This window comes from Schistocerca serialis, chromosome 3 (genome assembly GCF_023864345.2).
Source record: "Schistocerca serialis cubense isolate TAMUIC-IGC-003099 chromosome 3, iqSchSeri2.2, whole genome shotgun sequence".
NCBI lineage: Eukaryota > Metazoa > Arthropoda > Insecta > Orthoptera > Acrididae > Schistocerca > Schistocerca serialis.
Window position 1 is genome coordinate 563993250 of NC_064640.1, and position 14720 is coordinate 564007969.

The 14720-nt window shown below is 38.6% G+C and overlaps 1 protein-coding gene across 7 annotated transcripts in view; it reads right to left on the minus strand.

The window, feature by feature from the left end:
• LOC126470459 (crossover junction endonuclease MUS81) overlaps window positions 1-14720 on the minus strand; it is a 213810-nt gene that overhangs the window by 158924 nt on the left and 40166 nt on the right. For all 7 annotated transcript variants that reach the window (XR_007586209.1, XR_007586210.1, XM_050098314.1 and 4 more), the window contains exon 2: window positions 11396-11531. Coding sequence is in view for 5 of the 7 variants with exons in the window: in XM_050098314.1 (XP_049954271.1) it covers window positions 11396-11531 (136 nt within the window). In the remaining 2 variants the exon portion in view is untranslated. The remainder of the gene's footprint in view (window positions 1-11395; window positions 11532-14720) is intronic.

The following is a 14720-nucleotide window of genomic DNA, read 5'->3' on the forward strand; positions in this document are numbered from 1 at the left end:
CTTACCGGAGCATGCTTTGAAGCAAATTGGCACAATGGCTGCGTACTGAGGAGACCAACAATCCAGCATGTCAACTGAAGAAGATGCAGAGGTCGATGTGGATGAACTGTTATTATTTTAACCAACGTAGGAGTGTAAATATCTTTAAATTTGTGCATCTTCACGTTTTCGTGCCACAATGACTACTCCATTAAATTTTGGGCGTGCTGCGCATAATATCGGCTTCTTCTTCTTCTTCTTCTTCTTCTTCTTCTTTTTCTAATATTTTGGCTGTGTATGTCCAGCCAACTGTCTGTTGGCTGATTCTGAAGATGACTGGATGTTATACAGCCAAAATATTAGAAGTAGAAGCTGAATGTGTGTGACTGCACGCCAGAAATTTAGTGAAGCATATTTAAATTTGCTTGTTACTGTTCCATTAAAATGTGATGTAGTTATATAATAATATATATTTTGGCCGGGTTTGTCGGATTTTCATATTTTTGTCCGTCCGTTGAGTATATTGTTTAAAATAAATTTTAATTTCATCTTTTTATTTGCAAGAAAATACGGAGATCTGATTCTGACGGATTTTTAAATGTTTGCTCGATGCATAAAAAACGTAATGAGTGTAATATTTTAAAATAAGTTTTATTTTTTCTTTATTTTTGCAAGGAAATATGGAGATATTTCATTCTGACAGATTTTTGGGTGTTGGTTTGACAGAAAAAATAATCATGTGTTGGCAACACTAGCTGTAGATCATCCATTGTCACCCTATTCAACAACTCTTGTTTTCACCTCTTCAACAGACTAAAAATGTGTTCCCTACATTGCACTTTTCACTTTGGGAAGATATAAAAGTCACAAAAGCCGGATCTAGTGAATACAGATGTTACAGCACAGGAATGCACATGTCCACTAAAAACTGTTTCACAGATACGGCACTGTGAGCTGGTGCACTATCTTGATGCAGAATCTACATGTTGTTCCACAAATCCTGTCTTTTCTTCCTTACTCTTTATGTCAGCTTCATTAGGAATTTTTTGTAGTATTTCTGACTAGCAATTTCATCCTCAGACACCCATTCAGTCATGACACCACAACATGGGAAGGATCAACATTGCCTTCAGTTTGCTTTCATTCTTGGCGACGTGAGAGTCTTCCAGTGCATCGATTGATGCTTTGTTTCTGCGTCATATTGGAAGATCCATGTTTCATCAAATGACGACATGTGTAAGACCAGTTGTTCACTCAGACGTTCACATCTTCTGATGGTCTTTTTGTTCCTGAGAGAGACTTTTCAGAACCAGTTTTGCCCAAACCTTTGTCATGTTTAATTCATCATGCAAAATTTGCCTTACTGTCTATTTGTTTATGTTCAATACGTCTGTGACCATCTGAATTCTCAGATTTCAGTCATTCTGCACAATTACATTAATATCTTGAATACTTGCTTCAGGTCTTTCTCACAGCTTGACCAGGATGTTCATCCTCTTCAACCACTTCCCAAACTTCTCAAGACAATTTGTGCCATTCAAAAACTCACGCACATGACGTAGCATTATCACCAAACACCTCCTTTAACATACGAAAACATTCTGTTGGTGACTTCAATTTCATGAGGAATTTAAGGTTAATGCACTATTTGATTTTCAAGTTCATCATGCTCACAGCTCTACTACAGGACAGTGTCCTGTACAGCCAAGGCTCTAAAACAAACTAAAACAGAGAGAAAGATGAAATCAATGGTGGCTACTCTTGAAGGAGAAAAGTATTGGTATTTAACTGCCACATCTAGTACTTGTTTGTAGCTAAAATGAAGTGCAGATATCTAAGTTTCCTTCCATCCTTATGTCAAAATATAAAATGCCCTCACTTATAATGTGGTCCACTGCGATTTGTACACTACAGATTGCAGGACCTTCCTGCTGCAGAATGTAGCTGTGTTAAAGCATGGTGTCCCATTCAATGGTAAGTTAGGGTGATCTAATCCTGATGGAGTGCCTGGTATAAGGTACGCCTTGGCCGGGTTGATGATTTTATCGATTGCAGCTTATTGTCTCCCACTTCCAGCCACTCTTCGTCCTACATCTGTATGGGACTGGCTTGACAGCAAGGTGACAACTTGCTTTGTGTCACAGTGAGTTTTCAGCAGGCCTCATTGCCTATGATTCCTGTGTTCATTTGCCATTACCACATGATCTTGTACCCAGCAGAATGACAGTTTTCCCTGTTGTTGGAGGGGAGTGAGGGAGTCCTGCATATTTTGTACACTTGCTTTGCTGTGTACATTTTGTGTGCAACTTGAAATGAAATAAGGAAATGGGAGAAGATGAGTAAAACACTGACACATGCCAAACCCAATTCTACAAGGCAATTCTTCACACAAACTCCATAAGGCCTTGTTGCTTGTAGCTAATCAATGAAAAGCCATTCCATTAGTGGCTGAGCAACTGAATGGTATGTAGGTGCACTGGACAGTGTTGTACAGAACTGTTGCACCATGAAGAGTCACCGCCTGATGTTAAGGTGGGCCGCCAGCCTCAGCACAGATGCTGGGAATAAGGTTGATCCTAAACTCCCTAGTGGCCTGTCTAATTCCTACACAGTTTTCCACATCTAATATGGCAAACATTATTGGTCCAATCCTCATGTACTACATCTAAAGTATTTTCAAATATTCAGTGGTTGGTTGACTGACTGGTGGAGGGGGTTACGGGACCAAACAACTAGGTCATCAGTCACTCGATCCAAAAGTGGTGCATCTGGAAGTAGAGACATCCACCGAGAATGTATTCTGATGTAGTCAGGATACTCCTAACAGGAAAAGTGAGAAGACTAAAAATGTAATGGACAACTCCCAAAAATAAAAGGCAGATGAAAGAGTCAGCCAGTGTGCATGCCTGGGTCTCAGCATGCAACATGAAATGTCCACCCACAGCTGTCCCACCTCTGGATCCATTACAGTCAAGGCACCCACTATTCAACAAAGTGAAACATCCAGAATAGAAAATTGGGTGTAGCAGACAGGAAGCAAACTGAATACAAAAATTATTAAAACAGAGTAAAAGAGAGATGAAAGAGCAGCCTGGCCAAGGAGGGATGATAAGGGATCTCACAGACAGTGGGAAACACACTATCCCCAACCAGCTTGTCCCTGGTCCAGAGTGGTATTAAAATCTTATAACTGAGAATAAAAACCACTTTCACAGAGAAAAACTGAGAATCAAACCATTTATGCATTGTCCTCCAGTATTAGAGGCAATGAGTCCAGAAGTCTTACTTGGCATGGAAGGCCAAAAGGAGGTGGCATTCCACTAAGATATGAGGTACTTTCTGTAAGGCTCCACAGCCACAATGAAGGGGGTGACACATTACACAAAAGATAACTATGAGTTAACCTGGTTTGACCAGTGAGGAGATGACATAGGACTGTGGATTCTTCCGAGCAGAAGCAGAAGAAAGAGCTCAATGCTGCATAAGTCTCCTTGATTGTGGGGAGTTTATTAGACGGGGCCGTAGCCCAACATATGTCGTTCCATTTCTGAGTGAGATGAGATCTTATGTGCACCCACAAGTCTGCACCTGAGATCACCAAAGTGAATGGGGAGTAAGTGTTCCTCTAGCCAAATGGTCGACCAGTTCACTCCCCTGGATACCCAAATGACTTGTGATCCAGAGAAAGACAATAGGCCAGGCAGCATGGCGAAGGTAAGTGAGATGGTCACAAATAGTACAGACCAAAGAGGGGCAAGAATAGCATCGGTCAACAACCTGGAGACTGCTTGAGCCAGTACATATTAAAACATGGGCAAGAGAAGCCAATTTAATAAATGGAGAGCTCTGATCATGGCTGCCACCTGTGGTGTAAACACACTACATGTTCCTGGCAGTAACTGACATTCAATATCAAGAGGAGATGTAAAAGCATAACCCATATGATCCATAGTTTTAGAGCCATTGGTGTAAAAGACACTAGCACCCAGGAACACTTGAAGAACTGGACATAACTAACACCAACAAGTCATGAGGGTAATCAAGACTTAAGGACCTTGGAAGGGAATTGTCCTAATCCACGATCTGGGCACCATCCAAGGGGGAGCGCATGAGAAGACACAGGGAGCACAATCGAGGTAGGGGAGATGGAGAGCTTGGCAGAGGGAAGCGAGGCACATTCCAACTGGTAGCCCCACCTGATGCTAAACACAGGCAATGCTACAACCACCACACTGCCCATTCGGGATTACGTATCTCGTGCCAGCTGAAATTATCCAGAGTCTGTTATCAGTTACTTATATCATACAGTTTACGTGTTGTCATATATTCAGTAGCAACTGCATTGCTCACTCATTCGCCGAGATGCCTCACCAACATTTGTTTCGATGGTGTCCAATGATTACAAGACTCTTTCAAATGTGGAAACTTACTATAATATGAATGTTGATACTGCTAAGGTTCTTGATGTTCTTCATGGTCAGACCATGTTTCAGGGCGCGTGTTTTGATCTTCAGTTAACTGACGAAGTACTGACTGGTACTGTTTGGGTTACTGTTGCACTCATTTGTCCTGATTCTGCATTACAGTCGTTTGCAACAAGTTTGGAAAACACTTCACCTCATGATTTGATTGCATATCAAACATTTACAATTCCTCAGCAGAAATGTCAACATCAGTTAATGTAAAATCAAAACATGAATTACAAAAAACAGATTTTTCATCATTTTCTTAACTGATGCCATGTACATTAGAACTTCATGTAACAATAATTGTTCTAGTGAAATATAAATGACTGAAGGAGTATCAAAAAGTGGTGGGTGATAGAGACAAAATGTTTGAATTTTTTGAATCTGCAAGTTTCACTTGTCTTAGGACAATTGTTGGATACCAAGATATCTGCCAATATTTAAAGTTTTTTTTTTTTGTGTTATTAATGGTGCAGTGGTGTCTTCTGAAACCACAGAAAATGATTCGGGATTTATCTGCGTTCTAAGAGCCAAACATGGAACATTCAATTAAAAGACGATAAGCTGCCTGTCCCATCCTTCCACTTTGTTTTTAACAAAATTTGTTTTCACAACACTAATCTTTACTGTAACAGTAGATTTATGGTCTTTGATCACCTACCCCTCTAAGTGCAAAGGAATGGATGAGTATTTTTATCTTAAAAAGAGCCCAAGGTTCTGCTAGTAAGAACAGGTAGTGTAACACCACTTTGAAATCTTTTTCATAGTTTTTATATTTGGTCCAAAACTTTGGGCATTTATGCTAGTGCTCAATGGAACCATGGACTTATAATCTTTATAATTTCTGTTTGAATTAAGAGGTCTGCATCTGTAACTTACGTGTCAATACAGCCACTTTGGATGCATAGAGCAACTGCACTCTACTTCCTTCAAACTTGTTCGAGCATCTCATGCTCAAATGTCCTGATGCCTACTCTAACTACTTGATTGCCACTTAGTCCTCTGTTGCAGGATCATCTTATGTGAATGTGAGTCAAAGCAAAATGCGAATGCAAAACTTGCTTTGGAACAATATACCCAAGATGGTAGTTATAGCAGTGTTTGGGAGAGATTATCATTAGGACTGATAAGGATGGAACTCATGTCAGTTATATGCACTGTGGCTGGTGCTCTGCTGTCCTATTTTACACATCCACCACCATACATCTGAAAGCACATCTGCAGAACGCGACAAAGTGTAAGTTCTGAAGTTTCAGTGAAAGCTACAGTTACTAAAAAGTGCATAGAGTTTGTGAGCCAGAGATCTCTTTCCATTTACGTTAATATCAGGTGGAGGATTTTGCACTTTATATCAGAAGCCTGTCAACATTAGTTTGTAACTGGGACATGTGGACATCTCCAACATTCTGCCTAATCTTATGACAATAGCATGAAACACTGAAAGGTACGCCAATGAAATATGGGCAAGTGTGTTACCCAGCATTCCCCAGGTGTGAATGTATGTGCAGATACAGAGGATAAGTAGACCGATACATATTGTAAAAGGTGTTACCCATTTATTACTGCATATATCATCATCATCAACATCATCATCATCATATCATCATCATCATCATCATGCACTGCAAAATATGTTACTGGAAACAAGTCACTTTTCTAGAAATGAAAAAAATATCTGGTAAATTTATTATGAACTGCACTGAGGAAACACTTTTTAACTTAGGAGTAAACCATAATATCTTAGTAACATTTCATTTGTCAATGGCTGAGGCACTGATTTATGCACGACACAAATCATTTCAGCATTATGCATGCATTAGGGAATACACATGTTTTTCACAGTCCTGAAAGACATTTTTGATGACAATAATTTGAAAAATGATTACATAACAAATTATTCCACGATTTATGCTGATAAGGATACTGCCCACTTTATGAAGAAAACTGATGATGTGAATTTGACACATACAAGCTTGAAGCAAGAAATGTAGGCTAGGTGGAATAGCTTGCTCAGAATGCTCAGTCTACAGTTAGGCAGTACAATAAAATCATGAATAGGCTTATGGAGAAGGGCATTTCTGATAAACTTACATGTTACAACAACAACAACAACACTGCAACAGAGCTCTTGACCTTTTTAGAGCCATTCAAAGATGCAACAGACGTGCTTTGAGTATCCTACAATTCAGTCTGTTTTGTTATAGGTGCATAAACTGAAAAGTCACTGTATATAGGGCCCCAAAGAACAGATATATGTTTAAATTAATGTAGACCCAGTTCAGATGTTGCACAGAATATTAACATTTCTGTGGCGGTCCATCTAATTATTACAAATGATATCCATTTCTGAGAGAGATGAGACGTTTAGAATTCGGCATCAAATCTGTGGCAAAATATCGGTTCTAGGTAAACTAGGACAAAATTATAATGAGACAGTAATATTGTACTCTGTATTTGTGATATCTGAAAATATTTGTTTAGGGCTGTCAAGAGAATGTCAGCCTCGTTCATCAATCAAAGAGGTGTCGTCACTGTTTTTGGAGCAGCTAGACTGTGGGCCATGTCATACTCAATCGACCAATGAGGTTGACTTGTATTTAACCGGGTGGGATAGTTGTGACAACAATCCACTTGAGAGGCGGAAGTGTAACAGTAGTCTCTTTCTCAAGCTATATAATTCACTGAAAAGACTGTATAGTGTACCAGCCTCAAATGGGCTAGCAAAAGAAATTTCGTTTTTGGAAAAGACCATTATCTCGGTGAATTAAGCAGACTCAATATCCTGACAATTAATTGTAATTACAATGTTATCAGACTAATCTGGAGACATTTTGTTCCTGCCACAATTTCTAATTTCTTAGGTGGTAAAACTGCATACATAAATTTGAATCAATAAAGCAGTTGTGTTATAAAAAACAGAAATGTGGTTTTTTCATTCCAAGACCAACCCATCATTAGTTCATTACACAAGTTGGTCGTTACTTCGTTTTCCTGTGAAACTTAAAACTGTTTCCAAATCTTTGCTATTTTATAAAGAAGCAACTTTCTCTTATAAAAAAAAAAAGATGTCAAAATTAGACACTACCATCCATGAATACATTAATTATATTTATGATAGTAAAATTTGTTTTTTGTTACAGGTCTACTATGGAACCCATGAAGTTTCTGTACAGCTGTGTCTCACCCAACACTTTCGCCACAAGGAGTGCTGTATGAGCTATATCATAAAAATGGCTTCCAGCCTCCCCCCCCTCCGCAGAGTAAGCTCAACGTGTTGTGTAGCTAACAAAAACCAAGTCACCAATTACTGTGCAGCACTGCAGAAAGAAAGCACCTGATATAAAGTTAATCAGAAATTATTCCACAGTGGGGTCAGTTTAGAAACGGACATCTATTTAGGAGAAGATTGTGCAGGCAGTTCAAACCGCATTCATAGGCTCGCCCTTGAAATTGATCAGAGAAGCTTCGCAGGAGCTTCAAGTGCCGAAGAGTACAGTACATAAAGTGGTTTACAAACATCTTAAATTGTATGTGTCCATTGTCCAAATTGTTCAGGCATTACAACCAGATGATTGCCCGAAACATGAACAATTTGCAATGAACATCCTGAACTATATGGATGAGGACAATGATTTCATGAAGTGTGTTTGTTTTTCTGATGATGCTACATTTCATGTTTGTAGCTCAGTTAACCAACATTATGTCTGGATCTGGGCATCAGAAAATCCGCATGTTGCACAAGAACACATTCAGTACAGTTCAAAGATTAATTTGTGGTGTGGGTTAATGTGCGATTGAGTGATTGGTCCAGATTTCTTCCTTGAAAGCATTTGAAGTGGATATATTGACCTAGCCACATTGGTGATTATGCCATTCCCCAGCTATAGGATATGAAAGACATTATCATCTTTCAGCAAGATGGTGCTCCCCCTCACTGCACTCCAGAAGTCCGTGATTTTCTTAAGGAAACCCTCCCCAACAGGTGGAGTGGCAGTTTATGTAAGATTCAAAACTTTATGAGGAGAGGCATACGTGGTATAATGCATGTTTCATTTACACCATTTATTAAGAGGGTAAACATTTACAGACTCCCTGTACTTCTCCAGCATAACTAAATTGATCTGAATGTAGTTCCAACAGATGGTGGGGGATTATATCATAAGCAACACCAGCCTGCAGACACAAAGAACTAGTATTATAAAAGACACAACAGCAGTGGTGAACGCGCCAGACTGGGTGGTATCTGCCCTCTCCACAGTGCCTTGGTTGGTTGGTTTGATTTGGGGGAGGGGACCAAACAGCAAGGTCATCAGTCCCATCGGATTAGGGAAGGAAAGTTGACCGTGACCTTTCAAAGGAACTATCCCGGCATTTGCCTGAAACAATTTAGAGAAATCACAGAAAATCAGAATGGCCGGATGCGGGTTCGAATAGTCTTCCTCCTGAACGCGAGTTCTGTGTGCTAACCACTGCACTACCTTGCTCCGTCACGGTGCCTAGTTAAACCACAGCCTGCCTGATCCAAGTATTCATAATCATGCATTCCATGCCTGTGCACAGTACACTTGGGCATATACGAGTGAGCAAATGACCCAACTTGCAGACCTCTATTTTGGATGTTATTTTCAGTCATAATCATTTGCACCCAGTGGCACCTATATGCCTCCATAATATGAACTCTACTCACAAGTGCTCAGATAGTTAAACAATAAAGTTAATGTTTTCTTAAAATGTTTCCAAGATGTAATGATCATATTAATTTTCTTGTGCTGTAATTAATCTAGTGGCAGTCATCATTCTGGTGCTACTACTTATGCATGCACTGACACAGTCAGAAGATGGGAGGATGTGTGTTTTTCCATGGAAACTGTGCGAATTAATATGGTTAGAATTACATGAAGATTTAAGTATTACATTATACTTCCACACTGTAGAGCACCACATTTTAAAGGCCAGAGAGCAAAAACTGACCACAACAAGGATTAAAATTTGCCCCAACTTAAAATTGGCTAAAGCTTGACAGGAAAATGCAAAAATAATGTTCTACAATGCCCCCCCCCCCCCCCCCCCACACACACACACACACAGTGCAGTGATCCCAGAGCTCAGAATATATTTTTGTCAACATTTTTGCTGTGCTGGTGGTCTAGTGCTGAAATATGAAAAATTAGACTGAACTTGACAAACCATAGCATTTGGAATAGTTCACAACAAATGCCACTACAGTATGCAATGCAAGAGCTTAAGTTGGGGCATAATGATGATCCTTTTTGTGTTTTGTGTACTCAGGAGCCTAGTTATTAGCACTCTCTGTATAATTTTATGAGACAAGTGAGTCTAATAATCTTAGAAACTACTCTCATGAACTTAAATTTTAAATTTTTGTTAAAATCTGACTCCCTCATTATGATTATTACATGTAATTAATACCTCTAAGAAAATTACATGATAGAAACTACCCTGGACTGGAACAAATACTGCCACATGGGGTTTGTTATGTGGTATTATGGAAGGCAGGCTGGAAAAGGTGTCGTCTTGAGGAAGGTCATGGCACACATTTATTACGCAACTGAAGAAAGCTGGGCTGAACAACGCAAATGGACGTAAGTGCTCTTTCCTATGAAAATTGGAGGACAAGTGCTGCAAGAGCAAAACATCCAGAAGGCTGAATCACTGGATGGTCATGATGACAATGACTCATAAGTGTCTCCACATCTGAGGTATAGGGAACTTTTCTATATTAAATATACATACAGCCCGTGCAAAAAAGTTCTTTCACCCGTTAATGAAATCCCTAAGCTTTCCCACCACTTTCATGCACACGTTAATCCACTACACCTGCAAATTAGTTACTCCACACATCCTCTACCATAGAAAGAAATATTCTGAAGCTCTCAGTTTTCAAGTCCCATCCAAAAAGCTGGAAACATTTAGGTGACACGATTTGACAAGTTTTTCATTAGATATTTGACACACACATTCACCAGTTTCAATAAACTCCATTTTTTTCAAATATGCATTGGCAGCTAAATGTTTCTTAAGAAATTCAGAGAATGGTACTGTGTACAGTAATCTGAGACTGCAGGTATAAATTCACTATGAAGCTATGTCTTTTACAAACTGGTATCAGCCAAAGGATATTCTCAAAGGATATTTTTCGCTCATAAACGGGAAGTTTGTGCAATAAGTGGTGTAAGTTCGCTAAACTCTTGTCGACTCCTGTGCACTAGTCTGGGTATTCTGACAGTGGACTCTCCATATACATATTCTTTACTGCCGTTTCTTGTTAACAATATCAGCTTATTCCCAAGAATTAGCAGCTTTCACTTGGTTAATACTAGGCATAAATCCAATCTGCATTTGAATTGCACTTCCTTGACTTGTGCAGAAAGGTGTGCAGTATACCACTGCATCCATGTTCAATAAGCTACCACAAGAATTCAAAAATCTTAGCAATAATCCATGTGCTTTAAAATCAAAGCTGAAGAGTTTTCTCATTGGCCACTCCTTGTATTCTGTCGAGGAGTTCTTTGAAAAATTAAGCTAAGTCTTATGTTATATTGTTAATTGCATTTTTATAAATTTATTGCTTGTCTTTTTTGGGTTCATCAACATTTTATTTTATTTGTTATTACTTTTATGTTGTAATTTCATGTACTGACACGTTCCATGAACTTGGAGATTTGCTCCTCAATTCAGAACTAGACATGTAAAAAGAATAAGTATGAGAACATCATTTACCATAAAAAAGGAAATATTTGCTATGTATAATGAAATCAAACTTGAAAAAAAGTAGGTGAGAGTAAAGATGTACAAGAAAATTTAGCAGGTTGGATTAAATAAGTGGTAAACAGAACATTTGACTATTCTGCAATACTGTGTATCTTAAATTAAGTACACAATATAAGTATAAGAACAAAATTTTGTTTTGTAGAATTGAAGAAATTTACCTTCTGGACGCATGTGCCCAACTTCTTCTAATTTGCGATCAAGCATATCACAAATTTTTGTACCAAAATTCTGCAGAATACGGCACTCCTTTCCACTCCTTAAAGGCAGTGGATATTTTTTAAGTGACCTGAGTGCCTACAAACATCAAAAATGAAATACAAAATATGAATTCTTAGATTATGGGTGATACTCAAAGGGAAGGGAAAGACAAGATACATCTCTTACATACTACGTCTGCTATGAGAAAATATTCTACACCACACTTATGCATAGCTAATCCAACAAATTGTTAAAGTAGTGCATCAATGGCCACCTCACATTTCAGATCTGTAGGTTACCTGCTTTAAAACCCTTAGCTTTAAGGCCATTTCCACAGCAGGTGTTTATAACAGTAATATTAGAGCATGTCCACACAGGTGCAGTTGTACCTCTATCCTCACTGTTAATTATGATTTCCTTTCCCTTCGACTTGCATTATGAGTGTATCTTTGAAATATAAATTAAGCAAATAATTCTTTGATGTTCAAATTCTTTGTTGTTAAAAATGGATTTAGAAAGCTGAGTATGAAAAAATCAACTGAATATAAACGACTAATGAAGCTCTTTTCACCTTTCGTCTGAAGCGTGGATTATCGTGGTTCAACTGCTACATTTCCATGAAACTAAAAATTGTTGACGCCGTGTGAGGAACAGATTCAGCTTACTAATTTTAATAGCTAACATTCTACTACTACTACTACTACTACTACTACTACTACTACTACAAAAAAAGCCAGCTAATTTCATGAGAATGAATGCCTTGTCTTCTCTGCTGATTTCACTAACTCGTTTGATGTTCCCCTCCTAACATATTGGTTAAATGCGCCTACATTAATTCAAATTTGGCCCTTTAGATGTGAACTGATCATGCAAAGCCTGAAAAAAATATTTCTTCAGCACTTTGATATTCAAATTATATTCATTCTCTACATGATTCACAGCATAACTTCTCATTAAGTTATTATTACAAAACAAAATCAACATCCCCATAACACTTATTTTGCACATTATGATTGTCTTCCCGAGGCACTGTGAGAAAGGCATCACGGGTGGGAAGAGATGATTAAAGGGAATGGATATCTGTACACTAGGCCTTGAATCACAAAAAAACATTTAATTTTGTGAAAGAAATGCATCAGCAGAAGCATCACCCTTAATCCGCTGTGCATTGTACTGAGACTCGGTCAAAGCACAAGTATGGACTTACCTCACATGTTTCAAGTAATGTGTGGATAAAACTGCCTTCGCTAATATTGTACTTATTCCAGATGTAGTAAAATTTAAGTCTGTAATCAGCAATTGGAAGGTGGCCACACCAGTGATTGTGTCATCCTCCATTGCAAGCATGGCAAGCACATTGCTTTCCCACTTGTTAAGGTCAACTTTTGACACCAAAGTCACTAACTTAGCTTCAAGTATCATGTCAGCTGTCCACGCAGATCTGAAGCGGATTCTTTTCTAGTCCACCAGTCAAACATAAATCTTGACAGTACCAGGGATCACACCCAGATCCTCCATGTTGCAGTTAGACAAGGCGACTGCTGCGTGCACGTTCACACACACACACACACACACACACACACACACACACACACACACACAGAGAGAGAGAGAGAGAGAGAGAGAGAGAGAGAGAGAGAGAGAGAGTACCTAACTTATACTTACACATCTGTGTTCATTTACTGTAACAATTCCATACTAGTTGAACCGTGCGAATAATTCACACACTATCCGCATCAGTCACTGATAGGTAATGTAGTAATGGAGAAATAAGTAAATGCAATTATTTATTAATAAATATACCATATTTTGAATAGTACTAAGAAAAATTAGTCTCACTGTAAAAAATCAATATCATTATTATAATATGATTAGTTACAAAAGAGATAAACAGCAGATACTGTCTTTGTCAGATTAATTTTATTTATTACAATTTGTTTATTTTACAAAACTTTTCTGAAAACAGTGTTACATATCAGAAGGTGTGAGCTTGATGAGGGATACAAGCAATTTTATTGACTGTCGACAATATATTTCTTGAATCAATTTACCTTCAGCATGAAGTATACTGAAACCATCTCTATCTGCTGCACAATAAAAATAAGCTGCCATTGTGACTGCTCTCAACGCAATACCATAAACTTCAACATATGGCTTACCTACAGTCCATCTAGAATTACCACATGGGAAAAGAAATGGATAGCACATTGTACCAATATACTGGTTCATGTAAGACATTGCAGTTAGTGCACCAATTATTTTACAAAATATGACAAAATCAAAGTATTGTGGTGGTGGTCCATCATCAGTGATAAAAACAGCATTCATCTCAATGAATGTAGACACATTAAATCTTCCAGGATGAAATGCATTGCTAGCAGTGAATTATATTTAAAAATGAGGTATATTGTAAGCAACATCTTTCATGTATTTAAGCAACTGTGGGTAAGAATTAAGTGTATCAAGCATTTCTTGCAATGTAACCACTATTTCCCTGCAACAGGTTCAATTGGCTTTATTCTCTATACAATGTTGTAATGAAATACAGATATCTATGAAGAAGAGGCCTGTGTAGGTTGATGCAACTCTTGCAGGAAGCTGCAAACTTCCTACCACATGATGCACCTGCCCATGTATTCTAAAACAATATGTACCACTGCCAGGAATACATTCAACCAAGTTAAACTCACATGATACAATGCCACTTTATTCATGCAGTACACAGCACTTGCTTAAAGAAAGTAACCAACTTCAACCACTGTTGTCCATAATAGTACAATTAGATTGTCAGTAGATGGCATGTTTTAAATTCTTTATATTGTTGTTTATGCTTACATAAGGAATTTTAAAAAGCTGTCATGCATAGTAGGTAAACAGACTGTCAATAGATAGCACCTTTTACATTTTTTTAGTTTTAAAAATACCATCTGCCTTTCATTCCCTGCAATACCAATGTGCCCTGGCACCCAGCAGAAAGACATCACCTTCCTCAGCCATTGCAGTCACACAAGGGCATCCTGGATATTCTGGACTACTGTATCTGCTGGGTACAAGCATTGTAGAGAGTGGAGGATGTGGTGTCACCGCCACACACCACACTTGCTAGGTGGTAGCCTTTAAATCGGCTGCGGTCCGTTAGTATACATCAGACCCGCGTGTCGCCACTATCAGTGATTGCAGACTGAGTGCCGCCACACGGCAGGTCTAGTCTAGACAGACCCCCTAGCACTCGCCCCAGTTGTACAGCCGATTTTGCTAGCGATGGTTCACTGTCTACATACGCTC